Source organism: Octopus bimaculoides, chromosome 30 (genome assembly GCF_001194135.2).
Source record: "Octopus bimaculoides isolate UCB-OBI-ISO-001 chromosome 30, ASM119413v2, whole genome shotgun sequence".
NCBI classification, from domain to species: Eukaryota; Metazoa; Mollusca; class Cephalopoda; order Octopoda; family Octopodidae; genus Octopus; species Octopus bimaculoides.
In genome coordinates this window covers 9,132,378-9,151,913 of record NC_069010.1, presented here as the reverse complement: position 1 = coordinate 9,151,913, position 19,536 = coordinate 9,132,378, and the positions used below count along the sequence as shown (strand labels likewise).

Genomic DNA, 19,536 nt, shown 5'->3' with positions numbered 1-19,536 from the left:
ACACACTCACTGGTAAAATTTCCACTTATTTCTCAAGAGAGTCAAGACTATTGAAAAGGTTGCAAGACACAACGAAAATTTTAGGAAAATAAAAATAAGATATAAGTGGAAATTTTACCGGTGATTGTGTTAAATTTTAAGGCACAATAAGAAAATGACTCTCCCCAGACACAACAGAATATGCTTCAACACACAATATCACATGAAAAATCTTGCAAACCAAATCCAAAAAAACGAAATACACAGAAATGAACCCACGCTTATCGAAAACAAACCACAGACGGTCAAGGGGACACAGCTCCACAGACCTTATATCCCCAAATAACTTAGAAACAACAATCAGAAAATCTGGACGTAATCTTCATGGCATCCTACATAGAAATCAAAGGCACAATAAGAAAATGACTCTCCCCAGACATCATCATCATCGTTTAACGTCCGCTTTCCATGCTAGCATGGGTTGGACGATTTGACTGAGGACTGATGAAACCGGATGGCAACACCAGGCTCCAATCTGATTTGGCAGAGTTTCTACAGCTGGATGCCCTTCCTAACGCCAACCACTCAGAGAGTGTAGTTTCTTAAACTGGAATCAGGATGAAGAGGTTAAGAGGGAGTCACTGTATGTGACTGTGTCAAAACAAATGAAGATAAAATGAGGAAAGCAGAGTATTGGATTAAGTGAAGTAATTAGTGCAAGATCTAAGGGAGTAGGTGATGGACAAGGAAGTAAATGACATCACCACCATCAACATCATCCTCCTTTAATGTTAGTTTTCCATGCTGGCAAGATGGAGAGCTGCACCAGGCTCCAGTCTGATTTGGCTAATAATAATATTAGGGATAAAAATCCAAATTTACACAACATCATCATCATCATCATCATCGTTTAACGTCCGCTTTCCATGCTAGCATGGGTTGGACGATTTGACTGAGGACTGGTGAAACCGGATGGCAACACCAGGCTCCAGTCTAATTTGGCAGAGTTTCTACAGCTGGATGCCCTTCCTAACGCCAACCACTCAGAGAGTGTAGTGGGTGCTTTTACGTGTCACCCGCATGAAAACGGCCACGCTCGAAATGGTGTCTTTTATGTGCCACCCGCACAAGCCAGTCCAGGGGCACTGGCAACGATCTCGCTAGTATATATATATATATATAGTCTATGTGAAGGCACATGAGTCAGTGGTTCGAGTGTCAGGCTCACAATCATGAAGTAGTGAGTTCAATTCCTGGACTTGGTAGTGCGTTGTGTTCTTGAGCAAGACACTTTATTGCCAAAACAAACTGAAGATCCTGGCACAATCCTCTGGCTTACCAGCGCTTGTCAAAGCATCCATCCTATGCCAGCATGGAGAACGGATGTGAAATGATGATGGGTAGGGGTAATTATGTCGAATGTAGCGAGTGGTTTGTTTTATATTATATATATTTCGTTTTGGTATCTGGTTTACAAAATTCTTTACGTGAATTTGTGTGTTTAAGCAAATGATATTGCGTCTGGGGAGGGTCATATTGTCTTAATGCCTCATCATTTAACACACTCACTGGTTCAATTTCCACTCATTTATTATTTATACTTGTCTTCCAAAATTTTCATTACTTTCACAACTTGCCACCTCCCTTACAATTTCAGGCCTTGTGCCTTTAGTAGAAAGGATTATTATTATTATTAGAATTATTATTTATGCATCACTTTGTTAGACAGATCCAAAAGGATTCAAGGATGCTGTATAAGTAAGCACCACATTCTGTTAGTAGATGTAGTCATGGCTCAAGTGATGAGGCAGAAAGGGTACAAGACCGACAAACTCACCACGCCACAAATGGCTAAAAGCACCGTACACCTGTGGGGAGCCAACAGAAACCGGCGAATGGAAAACAACTATTTCATCACTTAAATCGCCTGGAATAATGAATAAATCATTTTTAAAAAAAGCATGGAAAATTCACAAGTACAAAGATATATCTATATATATATATATCTATATATATATATATATATATATATATATATATATTACACACACATTCATGCATACATACATGCACACACACACACGTACATGCATATATACATGATAAGTCCACATGACTCTGTAAGGAGCAAGGCACTGGGTACCCAGTTTCTCTAGCGTATATACGTCCAGTCTTCCCTGCTCAGGATGCCGGCTGGTTGTAGGGAGCAATTCTATTTGAAACACATGTAGCTGATTAAATCATTGACTGACCTTCATTCTTTGCGGGGTTTTTTCCCTAATATTCTCTGTGATCAATTTACCAAATTTATTCAGTCTTTGAAATTCGGTTTCATACATTGGACATGCCACAGAAAGTGAAATAACAACCTGTGTGAATTCCTGTTGCTTTAACTGGACAATTTAGATAGCCAGGTTCAATTTGTACAGAGTGCTCCAAGGGGTATTTATCTGGATTTATTATGATGCATTGTCTTGAAGAAAAGATAATTTTAATGAAACAAGAATTTTATGTTGTGTGTGTTTTTTCTTATATACTTGTACTGGTCTATCTTGTTCAAATACATGCCATTGGGTACCTCAAGTTATTCCTCTTTGCTCATTTTTCACAGCAGAATTGACACTGATGCTGGTGCCATGTTAAAAGCATCCAGAACATTCTGTAGTGGTCAGCATTAGGATGGGAATCCAGCTATAGAAACCATGCCAAAACGGACGAAGAATCCTGTTGTGGTGTCTGGCCTTACCAGCCCCTGCCAAACCACCCAATTCTGGCCAGCAGACATTAAATGATGATGATTATGATGAATGATAGACATATAAAATATACACACACGTGTGTATACAAGGGCATGTGTGTGTGTGTGTGTGTATACATGAAAAAGTGCCACTCCCTAACAGTTGAATAGCTGCATGAAAAAGTGCCACTCCCTAACAGTTGAGGGAACCCGTGGAAGAGGTAGGCCCAGGAAGACCTGGGCTGAGGTGGTGAGGCAAGACCTTCGAACATTGGGCCTCACCGAGGCGATGACTACTGACCGAGACCTTTGGAAATGTGCTGTGCGTGAGAAGACCCGGCAAGCCAAGTGAGATCGTTGCCAGGGCCCCTGGACTGGCTCTTGAGCGGGTGGCACATAAGATGTACCATCCTGAGCGTGACCGTTGCCAGTACTGCCTGACTGGCCTTGTAGGGTTTTCGAGCGAGATCGTTGCCAGTGCCCCTGGACTGGCTCTTGTGCGGGTGACACATAAAAGACACCATTTCGAGCGTGGCCGTTTTCGTGCGGGTGACACGTAAAAGCACCCACTACACTCTCTGAGTGGTTGGCGTTAGGAAGGGCATCCAGCTGTAGAAACTCTGCCAAATTAGATTGGAGCCTGGTGTGGCCATCCGGTTTCACCAGTCCTCAGTCAAATCGTCCAACCCATGCTAGCATGGAAGGCAGACGTTAAACAATGATGATGATGATGATGATGATGATGCATGTATGTCTCTTCTATTTTTTAATTATTATAAATCTTCCACTGAGGAGGGAGCCAGTTTCCAACAAAGATACAAAACTTCATCTTTGGGATGTATTTAATACAGACAAATTCACATTTGGAACTTGAGAAAAGTCTGATTAGGCACGGTTTCTATGGCTGGATATCCTTCCTACCAGCAACCACTCTTGATAGTGTAATGGGTGCTTTTAAATTCCACCAGCACAGGTGCCATTTGCGTGGCACCAGGATCTGCCATTCCTGCAGTTTTACTTGGCACAATGCCAAGCTCTCGGTCATTTGTCATATATAGATATAGCTTATATGCTTGAAGTCCTTTTATGTGAAACATTTTTGAGTGTCCTCCTAAAAAGCTCCTCCTGTCTTATTTTTCCCAGCTACCACTTATTGTTCCCATCTTCTGGAGTAAATCTATGGAAAGGTTATTAGTCTGATGCCAGTAGAGCGCAGGATGAATATAACAAGAAATTTTGGATGAGAATCTGTAAATCTTTTAATGGACTGCCACATACGTTGCCACAAACTACATGCTTTAGTTGTTGTATTCCTTCCTCATCCAGTGAAGTTCTGCAAAATCTAAGTTTGTGGAAACATATGTAGCAATGCATATACCCTTTAGCATTTACACTGGTCGTATCCAGCCAAATTATTCCACGTGATTTATGCTCAAACTGCCCAGATCTGGCCTCTCACACCAAGCCTACAATATCATTCTAATAATAAACAATCACAACATCAAAACCTCAAAGCAACAAGAGAATGATTAATTCGAAACAATATGAAGGAAACAGTATTACATTTGGCAGAATAATCTGGATGCTAAAGAGTTAAAACACTTAGAAATTCCCATCCAAAGCTCTTATTGCTGTGTGTGTGTGTGTGTGTGTGTGTGTGTGTGTGTGTGTGTGTGTGTGTGTCTCTCTCTCTCTCTCTCTCTCTCTCTCTCTCTCTACACACACAATCGCAACGGAGAGCCAGATCATGTAATTCAGCAGTTTCCAGTGGCCATACAGGGTGGTTATCAACCATCAATGATATAAACTAATCCTTATATACACTCTCCAGGTAACTAGCACAGTACTGTATGTTCCAACACAACATCCACTTTTTCATGTTAACACTGCTTCTGTCATTAATTATGTTTATTTTTATATATATAGATTGGAGCCTGGTGTGGCCATCTGGTTTCACCAGTCCTCAGTCAAATCGTCCAACCCATGATAGCATGGAAAGCGGACGTTAAACGACGACGACGATGATGATGATAAATCTATTATCTTTTTCTTGTTTATTTAAGTGATAAACTTGGGGATTTGGAGTGTTGACTCCTCTTTGTAGCAAAGCTGGTACATTAGGTATCCCTAATTTTTATATATACACACACATATATATATATATATATATATATATATATATATACACACACACACTCACATATATGTATATATATAAAACTGATGGTGTATTTTATCAACCTGATAAAAGAGTAGAAAAGCTGACCAAAGCAGGACACAACAGCAGCAGCAGCAGCAGCAGTAACTATGACAACAGCAACAACAACAACAACGACAGCAAAAAATAAAACATGGAGTAACTGACCTCGGATGAGATTGTCGACTCTTTCTTTGTCTTTTTCTACAAAAAGTGCCGCAGCAAAGAAGGCCGCGCCACCGAGGACACAGACAAAACATGTAATGTAGAGGGCAGCACGGAGTGTGATGAACTGCAGGAAGTTGGTCTTTTGCATGTACTCGGGGTAGGTCGAGGACAGGTGGTCGGAGATCTGTCGATGCAGGAGGAGAAATAGATATGGTTTATTACATAACATGATGGAGATGGAGAAAGGGAGAGAGTTAAGGACTGGGGGGGAGGAGGAGGTAGAGAATAGATGCAGTGGGAGAGACAGGCAGTGAGAGGGGGCGGGGCAGACAAGGGAATGATGGAGATCTATACATACACAAAACACACATATATATGTAGAGAGAGACAGAGAGAGAGAAAAGTAGAGATAGATAGATAGATAGATAGATAGATAGATAGATAGATAAGTAGGTAGATAGACAGAGAGATAGATAGATAGATAAATAGACAGAGAGATAGACAGACATTCAGAAACAGAAAGCTAGATGACTATACTCACCAATCCAATCAAATAAGGGCTGCCAGCATCACCAAACATGTGGGAAATAATGATTTGAAATGACTCAGCAAGTGACCGTCTTGTAGGAATGACCACATACTGCAGCACAAAGGAATAACAATTATTACAAGAAGAAGAAGAAGAAGAAATAATAATAATCCTTTCTACTAAAGGCACAAGGTCTGAAATTTGTGGGGAGGGGACTAGTCAATCACATCGACCCCCAGCGTTTCACTGGTACTTAATTTATCAACCCTGAAAGGATGAGAGGCAAAGTCGACTTCTATGGAATTTGAACTCAGAACATAACAACAGGCAAAATACCACAAAGCATTTCATCCAGTCTGCTAACAATCTGCCAGCTCACTGCCTTTAATAATAATGATAATAATAATAATAATAATGATGATGATGTTTTCTATTATAGGTTGGTGTTTTTTACGTGCCACCTACACAGGAGCCAGTCCAGTGGCACTGGCAACAACCTTTCTCAAATGTTTTTTCATGTGCCAGGAAGTCAATGCTGGTAACGGTGCTTTTCACGTGCCATATACATATATATATATATATATACATACATAACAGGCTTCCATGTATTTGGGTCCACCAAATCACTCACAAAAAAACATTGGTTGGTGTGTGTGTGTGCATAGATAGATGGAAAGATAGATAGATATGCAACAAGCTTCCACACAATTTCTGTCTACCAATTCACTCACAAATCTATGGTACATGCATATGTATGTGTGTGTGTATATAAATATATACATATACACTCACACATAAACGTGTGTGTGTATGTGCAACCTGTCCTCCACAGTAGAAGTGTTAAGGCCACATCCCCTGGTGAAGAAGATTGGCCTACAAGGGTCTTGTGCCAGTGTCCCATACAAAGCAGCCAGCACCCTGTGGGTTAGGAAGGGCTTCCAGCCGTAGAAACCATGCTAAAGTAGATCAGAGCATGGTTTGCAGTGCTTTGGCTTCCCAACCCATCCAACCCGTGGACATTAAAGGATGACGACGATGATGATGATGGTGATATATGCATATAAAACAGGCTTCATCCAAATTCACTGCCAAAGCTTTGGTCAGCAAAAGGCTACCGTAGATGTCTCTTGCCCAACGTGCCACACAGTGACACTGAACACTGGGCCATTTGCTTATGCTTCAGTCATTAGCCTACATAAACTAACTTTTGGTTATCTTGGCTGTGAAGGAGCTAACCCTGTCCACTTGAGATAATTTCAATAGAAGAGGTTGTAATTGATAGGTTCAAAGCTCAATTAATAAAGAAAACCCATAAATAGAGTGAGAGGGGGGGGGGGTTTAAAGGTCAACAGTTTTTTTTTCTTTGATTTTATAAAAACATTGACATAGAAGATGTCTTTGTAGGGATCTGAGTTTTTGTCCAACACGCCAGACATTAAAACATACACACACACGTTAGATCAGGGGTCCTCAACCAAAGCTCCCAGGGCCATATGTGGACCCTGATGCTCTTCCCTCTTTAAATATAGTAAATTTTTGGTGCAGATCCCTGGATCTGGTATGATATTAAAAAAGGTGAAAATCACTAGACGAGACGCAACCCCAACACACAGGCCACACACACAGCTGCGGTGTGCTTACGATTCTGCCATTATTTATATATAGATATACATATATGTATATTCAGACAGATATACATACATACATACACTTGCATACACATACATACGTACATACATACATACAGACATATACATACATACACACTCACATATACTCCCAGTTCACTCACCACCCCCTCCCCACAAGCGATGACGACAACAACAACAACAACAACAACAACAACAAGATTATCTTTGCTTCTTACCAATAAAATATCTGCCACAATTGCCCAGTTGAGGCACAAAAACGTCTCCCCAATAAATATTAAAACCTGAAACAGAGACAGAAAAACAGATTAATTAATGGAAAAAACAGACTAACGACAGTAATTAGTCATGGGAACTGTAGTGGTGGTGGTTGTTGTGATGGTGGCTGGTGGGGGTGGGGTGGAGTTGGTCACAGTATTTGTACTGGTAATGGTGGTGATGTCGGTGGTGTAGGGGTTTTTCCATCGGAAGATCCCTGCACACAATAGAAAGAATCTGAACATTTCCCCACCACCAAAAAAGAACACAAGCAATAACCAGTGGAGCTACATACCCAAGAGGCTGTGATGGAATACTGCATGGTAACCAGGGTAAAGAATAAGAACGGGGTGCACAACAGTATCCCGTTTGCACAGATGAGAGGGTCCGCTCGAGGGTTTCGTCTCCTGTAATACTGTGCAGCAACAGAGCCAGCAGCAACACCAATGAAACCAGCTGCACACGTGATGACGCCAAACTTTAGGCTAACGCTGAAAAGTAGGGATTTTAAAAAAAGGGTTAAAATTAAATAAGCTGAAAAAAAAAACAAAAAAAAACGTGATGAAATAAGATAACGGAGAAGAATGGTCCTGGGCCCAGCAGTCCTGTCCAACTGTCAAACACAGACCTGCATGAAAGATGGACATTAGCCATTTATGTTTAAACCCAGGCCAAATATCCTACTCGTTTTATGTTCAAACTGGCCTGATCCAACTTCTCATACAGACCCTGCAATGTCACTCTAAAACTAAATAGTCCAATGATCAAAATCTCAAAGATTATGAGATTATGTGATTATCCCGTGATTGTCTATTTAGGGGACAACTGCCTGCCAAAACAGGTGTTGGATAATCGACTGGGGCAAGGATGTCTCCAGTGCAAGCCATGCAAGTATTTCAAAAACAATCTTAAATACATTCTGAAGTAGATCAATATTGATGCTACAACTCAAGAAGATGGCTGCAGTCATTTCAGTGAAAAGCCACGAGAAAAGGAAAATGGGGAAGATAGAAACAAAACAAAATCTAAAACAACAAATATTTGAAAAAAAGAAACTGCTGACTTACTCTGCCATTTCTGCTGATCCATCCAAGAGACGTATGGCATCATACATAAAATAGGGAGCCCAAAGGGCCAACGCTCCCGTCACAAATGCAACACATGTGAAGCCAATAGTTGAGAACAGGAAACTTTTACTGAAAACAGATTAATCAATATGAGAGATAATAAGTATATATGTATGTATATGTGTGTGTGTGTATATATATATATATATATATATATATATATACTACATATGTGGAAAATCGGTGTGTTTGTTTGTGATGTTGTTATCTAACTCCTCCTCCATCGTTTTATTGATTTTGATGAAACTTGACAGATGAGTAGAACTCAAGTCTACACCAATGCCAGAAAGGGTCGACATTGCACAGTGCCAAAGATCCCAGCAATGCCATCATGCTTCAGGACCACTTACCACAACAGCCCGGGTTTCAGGGGCCCACAGCTTTTTAATATTCTCCCAAAGAGTCTGAGGAACCTGCACAAAGTAGATGTAGGTGTTTTTAAATCAAGGCTGGACCGCTTCCTGTTGAAAGTCCCAGATGAACTTACCTCACGGCAAGAGATGCAAATGAGGGTAGCTACATCAAACTCCATTGCTAAGAGCACCCACTGAGAGTGATCGTTGCCAGTGCTGCTGACTGGCTTCCATGCTGGTGGCACGTGAAAAGCACCATTCAAGCGTGATCATTACCAGTGTCGCCTTACTGGCATTTGTGCCAGTGGTACATGAAAAACAGCATTCTAGCAAGGACATTGCCTGTGCTGCTGGACTGACACCTGTGCAGGTGACATGTAAAAACACCATATGAGCATAGCCGTTGCCAGTACTGCTCGACTGGCCCTCGTGCCGGTGGCATGTAAAAGCACCCACTACACTCTTGGAGTGGTTGGTGTTAGGAAGGGCATCCAGCTGTAGAAACTCTGCCAGATCAGATTGGAGCCTGGAGCAGCCATCTGGCTCACCAGTCCTCAGTCAAATCGTTTAACCCATGCCAGCATGGAAAGCGGACGTTAAATGATGATGATATGCATATATATTACATACACATATAAATATATAGACAAGTCAATACGACTTAAGTTGTGTCTCCTGGAACCAACTGATGACATAGTGTGAGGTATGCCTCTATAATATATATGTATGTGTGTGTGTGTGTGTGTGTGTGTGTGTGTATAAGTTAATACAATTGAATTTTGAAGGTGTTATCTAAAATAAACATAATTTTCTTTGCACATATTGTTATATATATATATATATATATATATATGCACACACACACACAGACATACATACACACACATATATATGAACATAAATATACAAACAACAGGCTTCTACACAGTTTCGTATTTCTGTATTGCCCACAAGGGGCTAAACATAGAAGGGACAAACAAGGACAGACAAACGGATTAAGTCGATTACATCGACCCCTGTGCGTAACTGGTACTTAATTTATCGCCCTCCAAAAGGATGAAAGGCAAAGTCGACCTTGGCGGAATTTGAACTCAGAACGTAACGGCAGAGGAAATACCAGTAAGCATTTCGCCTGGTATGTTAACGTTTCTGCCAGCTCGACACTTCTACACAGTTTCTGTCAACCAGATCCACTCAGAAGAGTCTTGTCAACTTAGGGCTGGTGGCTCCAGTAGAAGACACTTGCCCAATGTGCCAAGCAGAGGGACAGAACTTGAAAGCATGCAGTCGGGACAAGCAGCTTCTTAATTGCACACCCATGCCTACACCATAATGTTTTAAAGTCCTAGACTTTATGAATTGTTAACATTTGAATTAAAAGTAATCAGTTGTCTATAATCTAAACATTGCAGTGTTTGTTTGAGGAGGTTATCGGTGAAAACAATGAACTATAAACATTGGTGACCCAAAACCCAAAGAGTGTCCTTGAGCAAGATTTGTCAAACATCAAATAATTTATTGAGGTCAACTAATTTTAAAAATAATTAGTTCAGATTTGAAATTACAAAAACTCATTTCAAAACATCAATCAGTATTCAATCCCAAAGTGTTGTGTTGAGTCCAACTTTTTGCAACATTTTGAACCCATAACCAAGCCATTCACAGTATTTTGCACATTAGGAAGATTTCTCACTCGGCAGACAGACAGGTATAGAGACATCCAGTCCGTTTCCAGTGCTACCCCCACCCCCACCAAACTGATGGACACATGCATTTCAGAGTGGTTATCTCCTTTTCAGTAACTGAGACTAGAAATGTATATGATGGGCTTCTTTCAGTTTCCATCTATCAGATCCACTCGCAAGGCCTGAGGCTATAATGAAAGACATTTACCCAGGGTGCTACGCAGTGGGACTGAACCTGGAACGATGTAGATGGGAAGCAAGCTTCTTACCAGAGAGTCGGGCCTGTGCCTCCACACTGCCCCTCTCTTACCCATCATCCCATCTGAGAGCAGCGAAAGAAATGAGGAGAGGACTTACTTTTTGAGAAGAGCCTTTATGTCTGTGAGGTATGAGGTGTTCTTGAGGTGGGTACCCCCTTCACTGGACCCCCTCTCAGGCTCAACCAGAAGAAAGACAATCAGCACGGTACAGATTATACCAAGTGGGGGTGTGACCTAGACAGGGAAATAACAACAACAATGAAACATGTAGTTATTGAGAATTCAGGGATGGTTTAGTTAATGCGGGTGGAACACATGAAACTTACATGCAAAACAAAAGGTTTTGAGTTCAAACTCAAATAACAATTCAAAATAATTGTATCCACAACACTGTATGAGGTCCAACCAAAAACCATCGGAACTGTTGCTATGGTAACGAAGCTTCTTAAGTACGTAAAGTGAAGTCACTTGGCACAGATTGACCTTGGACGCTGTTGTTATGGTAACATACTAAGTTATAACGTTTTCACTCTCTTCTATTGTTTATGTGCTTGGAAGATCAGGGGTCAACTGTGCAGGATCTCCTTGATTTTGTTGAGGAAGGGGTCAACTGTTTGGAAATGGTCCTTAACAGCTGATGGATCATGGATCTATGGCCATGGCCCCTTTCCTGTTTCCAAAATGCAACTTGAAAGGAACAAGATTTGAAGACATTGAGGAAATCCAAACGAGACAGCTGTTTGCTCTCCCCAAAAAGGAGTCCCAGGAAACGGGAGTCCATGGAAATGATGCCAGATAAAGTGAGGGACTTCAGAAGGGGACGACTCTGAAGGAGCTGTTGTTGTTTCCTTTTTACAGCACCAATCCGGATACGTTTTGATTAGACTTCGTATAGTATTCACTCAAACCTCTATTAACGAACCAGTATTTTATTTAATTATCTTCTAGCCGTTTCAATCCATGCATGGCCACCACCTTGAAGGGATTTTAGTTGACTGAGTTGACCATAATACTTGTCAGTTTTTTAAATCTTGTACTTAGTCTATTGTCACTTTTGAGGAAAACCATTAAGTTTTGGGGACATACACAAAACAACACACACACACATAATATACTACATGTATGTATGATGGGCTTCTTTCAGTTTCCATCTCCCAAATTTACTCTCAAGGCATTGGTCAACTCAGAGCTATAGTAGACAACATTTGGCACAAGATGCCACACAGTGGGACTGAGCCTGAAGCTATGTAGTTGGGAAGCAAACTTTGCAACCACACACACACCTATATTCTTTTCTACTGTAGGCACAAGGCCCCAAATTTTGGGGGAGGCAGCTAGTCGATTAGATCGATCCCAGTACGCAACTGGTACTTAATTTATTGACCCCGAAAGGATGAAAGGCAAAGTCAACCTCGGCGGAATTCAGACTGAGAATGTAAAGACAGACTAAGCATTTCGCCCAGCATGCTAACGTTTCTGCCAGCTTACCACCTTCACACACACATATATATAGTAAAGGGTAAGGACCCCCTTCGGTCATGAATGACCATGGGATTGCACCTAGAAAGTTCCCCTTCGAGGCACAAGTCCAGGCAAGGTTGTTTATGGAAGGCCAGCAGGTGCCCATGCATACCAGCCTCCCCTCTTCATGCCACCAATGTTATCCCAAAGGAAAGGCAAAGGGGGCTGATATAGCTTGGCACCAGTGACATCGCAACTACTACTACCACTACCACCACCACCACCACCACCACAATAAACAAACACATTTCTCATTCAACCAAATTTCAATATAATCCTTCCATGCAATTCTGACACATTTTTTGCTACTCCGGTCTTTGTCCTGTTAATGCTTTGTTGCAATTACGAAAAGTAGTAGTGGTGGTAGTAGTAGTAGTAGTAGTAGCAGTCCTCCTTTCATGGAGTGCGTCTTTAAAGTTAATATATATATATATATATATATATATATATATAAACAGGGCTGGAAGCTTAACCAAATAAAATTAAGTAAAAGATAGAAAGTGCTTTTAGTACATACCCTGAGAGCGTACTGCCATTTACCGATAGCAGAGGCAACGTTTGAACCAACGATGTAACCGAGTCCACTGGAACAGAAATTTTGAACATGCTAAAACCATTTTATAAGACAGCGTAAAGGAAATGAAATAATGGTTAGTGATCTTGATCGAAGGGCAGCAATTTTAAAGGGAGTGGACAGTCAACACCATCAACCCCAGTATTTGCAAGGACGAAAAGAAGAGTTGACTTCAGCAGAATTTGAGTTCAAAACACAAAAGGGTCACAACAAATACTGCAAAGTGACTTTTTTTTGTCTGAGATTCTAATGACTCTGCCAGTTAACCATCTCAGGTGAATGTAATCTTATAATGAAGTTGCTTATTAATTAGAGGGGAACATGTTGAAGAGCATAGGCTCAGAACATGAAAAAAGACTTTCTCACCTTCCCAAGCATCAAACGAATACATCTGTTTGTAGTTTATACACCTGTCTTTGTCTTTTGTTTTTCTGTAAATTTCAACTATACACACACACACACACACACACAATGGGCCTTCTTTAGTTTCCGTCTACCAAATCCACTCACTTTGGTCGCTCTGAGACTATAGTAGAAGACACTTGCCCAAGGTGCCACGCAGTGGGACTGAACCTGGAACCATGTGGTAGGGAAGGAAGCTCCTTACCACACAGCCATGCCCATGCCTGCCTACTCAAATTCAGACAGAATTAAAAAGGCTTGAAGGCAAAGAAGGGACCTATAGATTCAAAAAGGGGTTCATTGACAGAAAGCTTAACCCTTCGGCACTCAGATTATGTAACCCTTCTTTATTCACATTGGTTTCAATTAATCCTGGATTCGATGATGTGATTTATTTTTAGAAAGACATTGTGGGGTAGGTGTGGGAGGCCAGACCTGACCAGTTTCAATTCTAAAAGATTGAGTGGTTGTGTGGTAAGTAGCTTTCTTACCAACCACATGGTTCTGGGTTCAGTCCCACTGCGTGGCACTTTGGGCAAGTGCTGGGACTGTGTGAGTGTAGGTATGAGAGAAGTTGTGTGAGTATAGGTATGAGTGGGGCTGTGAATAAAGATATGAGTGTGAGTACAGTTCTGAATGTGTGTGTGTGTAAATGAGTGAGTGAGAGTGATGATAGTAGTACAATGAATGGAAACAAACATAGAACAGAATTGAAAAAAAGAGAAGACAGGAATTGAAACCTTACCTGCCAACCGGGATAGCAAAATAAAAAACCATCAACATCCGAGATCGCATATCTTTGACGAAAAGGTCAGCAATAATGGTTGGAGCTATGGTGGAGTAGGTGGCCTCACCGATGCCAACGAGGGCTCGAAGGAAGAGGAACAGATGAAATTTCTGAAAGAGAGAGACGAAGATGAAGAGGGGGATGGAGAAGGGGAACAGTGAACTATGGGATACCATCACCCCTACCACCAATGGTGCCTGGTGGTGAAACTGAACTCAAAACCATGTGGTTGGGAAGTAAGTTTCTCAACCTCCATGGCCTCAAATCTCTCGAACTGACACTCCACCGATTATGATGATAAGGCTTGCTCATGAAATTAACATACAGGTGATTGAGTACTCCACAGACACACAAACCCGTAACATAATTCTCGGGGAGATTCAACATGACACAAAATGTGACAAGGCTGGCCCCTCTTCAATTACAGGTACAACTCACTGATGATGACGATGACGACACTGATGATGATGATGATGATACTGATGATGATGTAGACAACAAAGATAGATGCAATGAGGCAGGGGGGGTGCCTCCTGGGAAATGTAGACAACCAAGGTAAATACTTACATCTCTGCCAACAAACGACCCTGCCAGGGTCAAACAAGACCAGAAGAATATGCCACAAGCCATGATGTATTTGCGATTGTAGCGGTCTCCAATGTAACCGAATATCGGAGAGAACAACATGTAACTGACGATGAAGGCCGTCTGCAAGAGTCCCAGTTTCGTATTGTTGACCCCATAAAAGCTTTGTACACTGTGTAATACACCTGCAACAATAACAACATTATTATTATTATCATTATTGTTATCATTATCATTATTATTATCATTATCATTATTATTATCATTATTATTATTATTATTATTATTATTATTATTATTATCTTTGAGTTCAAATTCCACCGAGCTCAACTTTGCCTTTCATCCTTTCGGGGTCAATAGATTAAGTACCAGTGTAACACTGGGGTCAATATAATCGACTAGTCCCCTCCCCACAAATTTCAGGCCTTGTGCCATATATATATATATATATATATATACATATATATATACATACGTATACACTCTCTCTGACCTTAATTATGATATCCTGTCCCAGACTCCAATCCACTTACAAACCAACCAAGGCAGACACATGTGTCTACTGCAGATCAATAATATATTGATTAGGATTAAGGGTTAATTAAATTTATTAATTAAGTCTTAGTTGTGTGAACTTACATCGTGAAGACAGCTATGAGAGAACAGAAGTCAATTAAAAGAAATATGGAAATACTGAATTTTTTGCTCCTCAACCACATGGTCCCAGGTTCAGTTCCACTGCACAGCACCTTGTTATCCAAGGGAAAGGCAGAGGCTGATACAACTGCGCACCAGTTAATGTCGCAACTCATTTCTTCAGCTGAAATAAAATGTTTTGTTCAAGAACACAACACACTGCCCCATGATTGTAAACATGACGCTCTAACCATTGAGCCATATGCCTTCACTTATATACTGGGTACTAGGAATGGAAACAAGTGTAATTCGGTCGGCAAATAGCTTCTAACATTCTGGCTAAACTTTTCACAGCTACAGATAAACATCGTCCCAAATCGAACAAACACCATAAACTCTTTAATAAAAGACACAAAATAGCAGAATGGTTTTTTTTTTTTTCCACCAGCAAAAACGGAGCACAAACTATAGCAGTGCATAAAACAAGGAGAAAATCCTGAATTCCAGAATGCAACAGAAGACAGCAGCAAAGTAGATGGTAGAAAGGATGTCCTAATCTCCATATTCATTGTGATTGTCATGGATAGACACTCAGTAAACTATTCATACTCCAGCGAAGCAAACTCAATATCAACCCATCGGATGGATTACAATGGGATTGCTCACCCCAAGTAATCCTAGGTGATCCTTAAAACTCAATGCAGCTAGCCAGAACCAGGATTATAACTGGTGGTGCCATGTAAAAAGCACCCAGTCCACTCTGCGACTGTTAGGAAGGGCATCCAGCCATAAAAGCTGTGCCAAAACAGACGCAGAAGAGTCTGGTGCAGGCTCCTACCTGGCCAGCTCCTGTCAAGGAGACGTTAAACGGTGATGAGGATGAGGATGTATGTCTGTATTATACTTTTACTTAGAGTGAGGCCATGCTGGGGCGCCACCTTAGAGGTATGTCAAACAAATCACACGCCTCTACCTATTTTTTAAAGCTTGGCACTTATTCTATCAGTCTCTTATACCAAACCATTAAATTAGAGGAACATAAACAAACCAACACCGCTAGTCGGTCGTAGACAAATGCGTGCGTGCACGATGTTTCAAGGCTTTTGCCAGCCCGGGGGCCACAGTAGAAAACATGCTCAAAATGCCACGCAGTGGTATTGAACTAGGAACCATATGGTTGATAAGTATACACGAAGCAAACGCCTATACGTATTATATATGTATTAAGTATGTAAGACATGTATATGTATATATATGTATATATGTATATGTATATGTATATGTATATATATGTATATATATATGCATATATGTATATATGTATATATATGTATATATGTATATATATATGTATATATATGTATATGTATATATATATATGTAAGACATATATGTATGTAAGACATATATATATATATATATATATGTGTGTGTGTGTGTGTGTGTGTGTGTGTGTGTGTGTGTAGAATGAAATTATAGATTCTGCACGTGATTCCCCGATCTGTGGAGAATTTGTCTTGCATGGTCTGGTCCGTGATGCAAACAAGAAAACTTGGTGACAGCTGCTTTAGAGCACAGATCTGTGTCACCAGGCTTCGACTGGACATAAACAATATCGACAACAATAATCTTAATCAATTATTCGCAAATTAAATTTAGAATAGCAGTGTTTAAAACGAAGTGGGGGCAGTGATAAAAGTTTTTAAAAACAGCGACTTTTCTTCACAGACAAATTTGATGAGTTAGCAAAGAATCGTGTTTGGTTTGAGAGAGTGTTTGCGTGAATGTGTCTGTTGGTATTGTTTTAACGGTGTATTAGAGTGGTCAGGGCCACTCAACCCGAATCTACGCGCTCATCGGGATGCTCTGGTTATTATAGTGGGCAGCGATCGAGCGAAGGAGTAAGCAGGGTCCCGACATTCGTAGCCGAAACCACGCGTCCAAGGAGTGAATCCATCCGCCTATCGGATCGGCTGCTACCCTTCGATGCACGGATCATAACCCTAGGGGGGGGTTGACAAATTAAGTACCAGTTGCGTACTGGGTCGATCTAATCGACTGGCCCCCTCCCCCAAAATTTCGGGCCTTGTGCCTGGAGTAGAAAAGAATATTAAATAGTATTTTAAAAAATATTTAATTTTTAGTGTATTGTAGGTGTATAATCAATTTCTAGCAACAAAATCTTCTATGGACCGCCAAGAGTCGTATTAATGTCAGTTGAAAATCACTAGTTCAATCGAAAACCGACCCAAGTTCATATTCTTAAACCTGGTAAATATTCTATCGGGGACATAAACGGACCAACACCGGTTGTCAAGCTGTTGCGAGGAACAAAGACACCCACACACACCTACATACACATATCGTACCATCGTACACACACAACATCAACACGTGGCTAGTATTTGATTTTATGGGCCCAAGTGGGAAGATAAAAGGTAAAAGCTGACTTCAGCGGGTTTTGAACTCAAGACTGCAAGCAATCGGAACAAATATAAGATGGGGATTTCAACTCACAACCAATTCACCGCCCTCAGAACTTTCAAAAGAGGGAGTCTACGAATACTTATCAGATGGTGTACATTATTAATAGATCAGAATTTAATATTAAAATACATCGGCGATCGCGCACGATACAAACTATTACCTAAATCTACGGAATGAAACTAGAAATCTTGGAAAGAAAAAAAAAAGTGATGTGTGTCTGTGTGTGTGTGTGTGTGTGTGTGTGTATGTGTGTGTGTGTGTGTGTGTGTGTGCTCACTCAATTTTTATTTTCACTTGAAATTAAAACTTCGACAGGATTCGAACCTGAAATGTCAAGGGAGTTAACGGAGGAAGTAACCTCAATAAAAATAGAAATTTTATGACAAAAGAAAAAAAGAAATAAAACCCTTTTTTTTTTAAATCGAGACAAGAAAAGTTTAGGGTTAGCGCATAGAATAAGAGGATGAAGGTGTGTGGACAGGTTCCACAGTCTTGTTTATCGATACAGCCGACTGAAACCGGAAGAAATGGCTACGAATCCGATGAGTATTTTCTACAGAGCTGTCACAAAACAGTCATTTTAGGGGGATTATTTCCTTCGTCGCTGAAAAAAAATAATCGTCCAACCCTCTAGCGATTATTAAAAAGCCATACTTAATAAACGGACGATAGAACGAAACTCGGTTAATGAGAGACACGTGAAAGGTTTGAAGACAAAAGTAAATACCACGCCACTGCACCGTTTGGAGACGATGATTCGTTAATTAATTAAATAAAATCTATATTAGACATTTAATATCTTACCTGCAATGGTATATCTGTCCATATAGTTGAGAAGATTGATGGCAAAGAGGATCCCGACGGAAATGTAGGCCCTCCGTGAGTTGATCGGGTTCGAGGAGAGCACCTGTACGGTCGGATTAGTGGCATCGCTCTCGAAACTGCGACCCTCATCCGAATCGACGATCGGGGCCGTGTCTGAAGCATCGTTGATCAGTTCGGGCGCCGGAATGGTTTGTCCTTCGACTGATACGTAAGGCAAAATGGTGTTGATGCTAGGACTGCGATTGTTGTCGCTGCCTCCTCCGGCAGATGAGGAGAACATAGCTTGAAGAAGACGACGACGTGGTGGTGGTGATGAGGAGGACGATGATCGATGGCGTTGTTGTTGTTGTTGTTGTTGTGATTGTTGACCAGTGTCGGTGGCGGTGGTCGTGGTTAGGATGTCGTTTAACGGTACTGTATCGTCAAAGGGAGCATCCAACACCGACAACGACTGATTCACCCCTCTGTCTCCCCTTCCTCCTCCCTTCATGGGCAGAGTTCAACAGCGACGACTACGATTATTATTATTAGTAGTAGTAGTAGTGTTGTTGTTGTTTATTATTATTATTATTATTATTATTATTATTATTATTATAATTATTACTACTACTACTACTACTAGTACTCGTACTACTACTACTACATACGTTGTTTATGGTGGTGGTAGTGGAGAACATCACGTGGAGGGAGGAGTATGTCGAGTAAGTATTGAATGAGAGGAGGAGCAGGAGGAATAAAAAAGAGAGAGAGGAGGAGAGAAGACAACCAATATATAAT

General features: G+C 40.8%; 2 protein-coding genes across 3 annotated transcripts in view; both read right to left on the bottom strand.

The window, feature by feature from the left end:
- Positions 1 to 19,039, bottom strand: part of LOC128251280 (protein spinster homolog 1-like) — a 23,644-nt gene extending 4,605 nt beyond the window's left edge. Inside the window, exons 1-10 of the mRNA XM_052978129.1 lie at positions 18,739 to 19,039; positions 14,794 to 14,996; positions 14,185 to 14,336; positions 12,981 to 13,047; positions 11,040 to 11,176; positions 8,585 to 8,713; positions 7,813 to 8,008; positions 7,478 to 7,543; positions 5,623 to 5,721; positions 5,082 to 5,265 (exon numbers count right to left, since the gene is read on the bottom strand). Coding sequence (XP_052834089.1) covers positions 5,082 to 5,265; positions 5,623 to 5,721; positions 7,478 to 7,543; positions 7,813 to 8,008; positions 8,585 to 8,713; positions 11,040 to 11,176; positions 12,981 to 13,047; positions 14,185 to 14,336; positions 14,794 to 14,996; positions 18,739 to 19,039 — 1,534 coding nt within the window. The remainder of the gene's footprint in view (positions 1 to 5,081; positions 5,266 to 5,622; positions 5,722 to 7,477; positions 7,544 to 7,812; positions 8,009 to 8,584; positions 8,714 to 11,039; positions 11,177 to 12,980; positions 13,048 to 14,184; positions 14,337 to 14,793; positions 14,997 to 18,738) is intronic.
- The window catches only part of LOC106882598 (protein spinster homolog 1), a 29,699-nt gene extending 10,169 nt beyond the window's left edge, over positions 1 to 19,530 (bottom strand). Inside the window, exons 1-11 of one of the 2 annotated variants that reach the window (XM_014933335.2) lie at positions 18,739 to 19,530; positions 14,794 to 14,996; positions 14,185 to 14,336; positions 12,981 to 13,047; positions 11,040 to 11,176; positions 8,585 to 8,713; positions 7,813 to 8,008; positions 7,478 to 7,543; positions 5,623 to 5,721; positions 5,082 to 5,265; positions 1,817 to 1,906 (exon numbers count right to left, since the gene is read on the bottom strand). In XM_014933335.2, coding sequence (XP_014788821.1) covers positions 1,817 to 1,906; positions 5,082 to 5,265; positions 5,623 to 5,721; positions 7,478 to 7,543; positions 7,813 to 8,008; positions 8,585 to 8,713; positions 11,040 to 11,176; positions 12,981 to 13,047; positions 14,185 to 14,336; positions 14,794 to 14,996; positions 18,739 to 19,249 — 1,834 coding nt within the window. In that variant the 5' untranslated portion in view covers positions 19,250 to 19,530. The remainder of the gene's footprint in view (positions 1 to 1,816; positions 1,907 to 5,081; positions 5,266 to 5,622; positions 5,722 to 7,477; positions 7,544 to 7,812; positions 8,009 to 8,584; positions 8,714 to 11,039; positions 11,177 to 12,980; positions 13,048 to 14,184; positions 14,337 to 14,793; positions 14,997 to 18,738) is intronic. The other variant, XM_014933336.2, reaches the window with a different exon arrangement.
- Between the last annotated feature and the right edge of the window lie 6 nt (positions 19,531 to 19,536).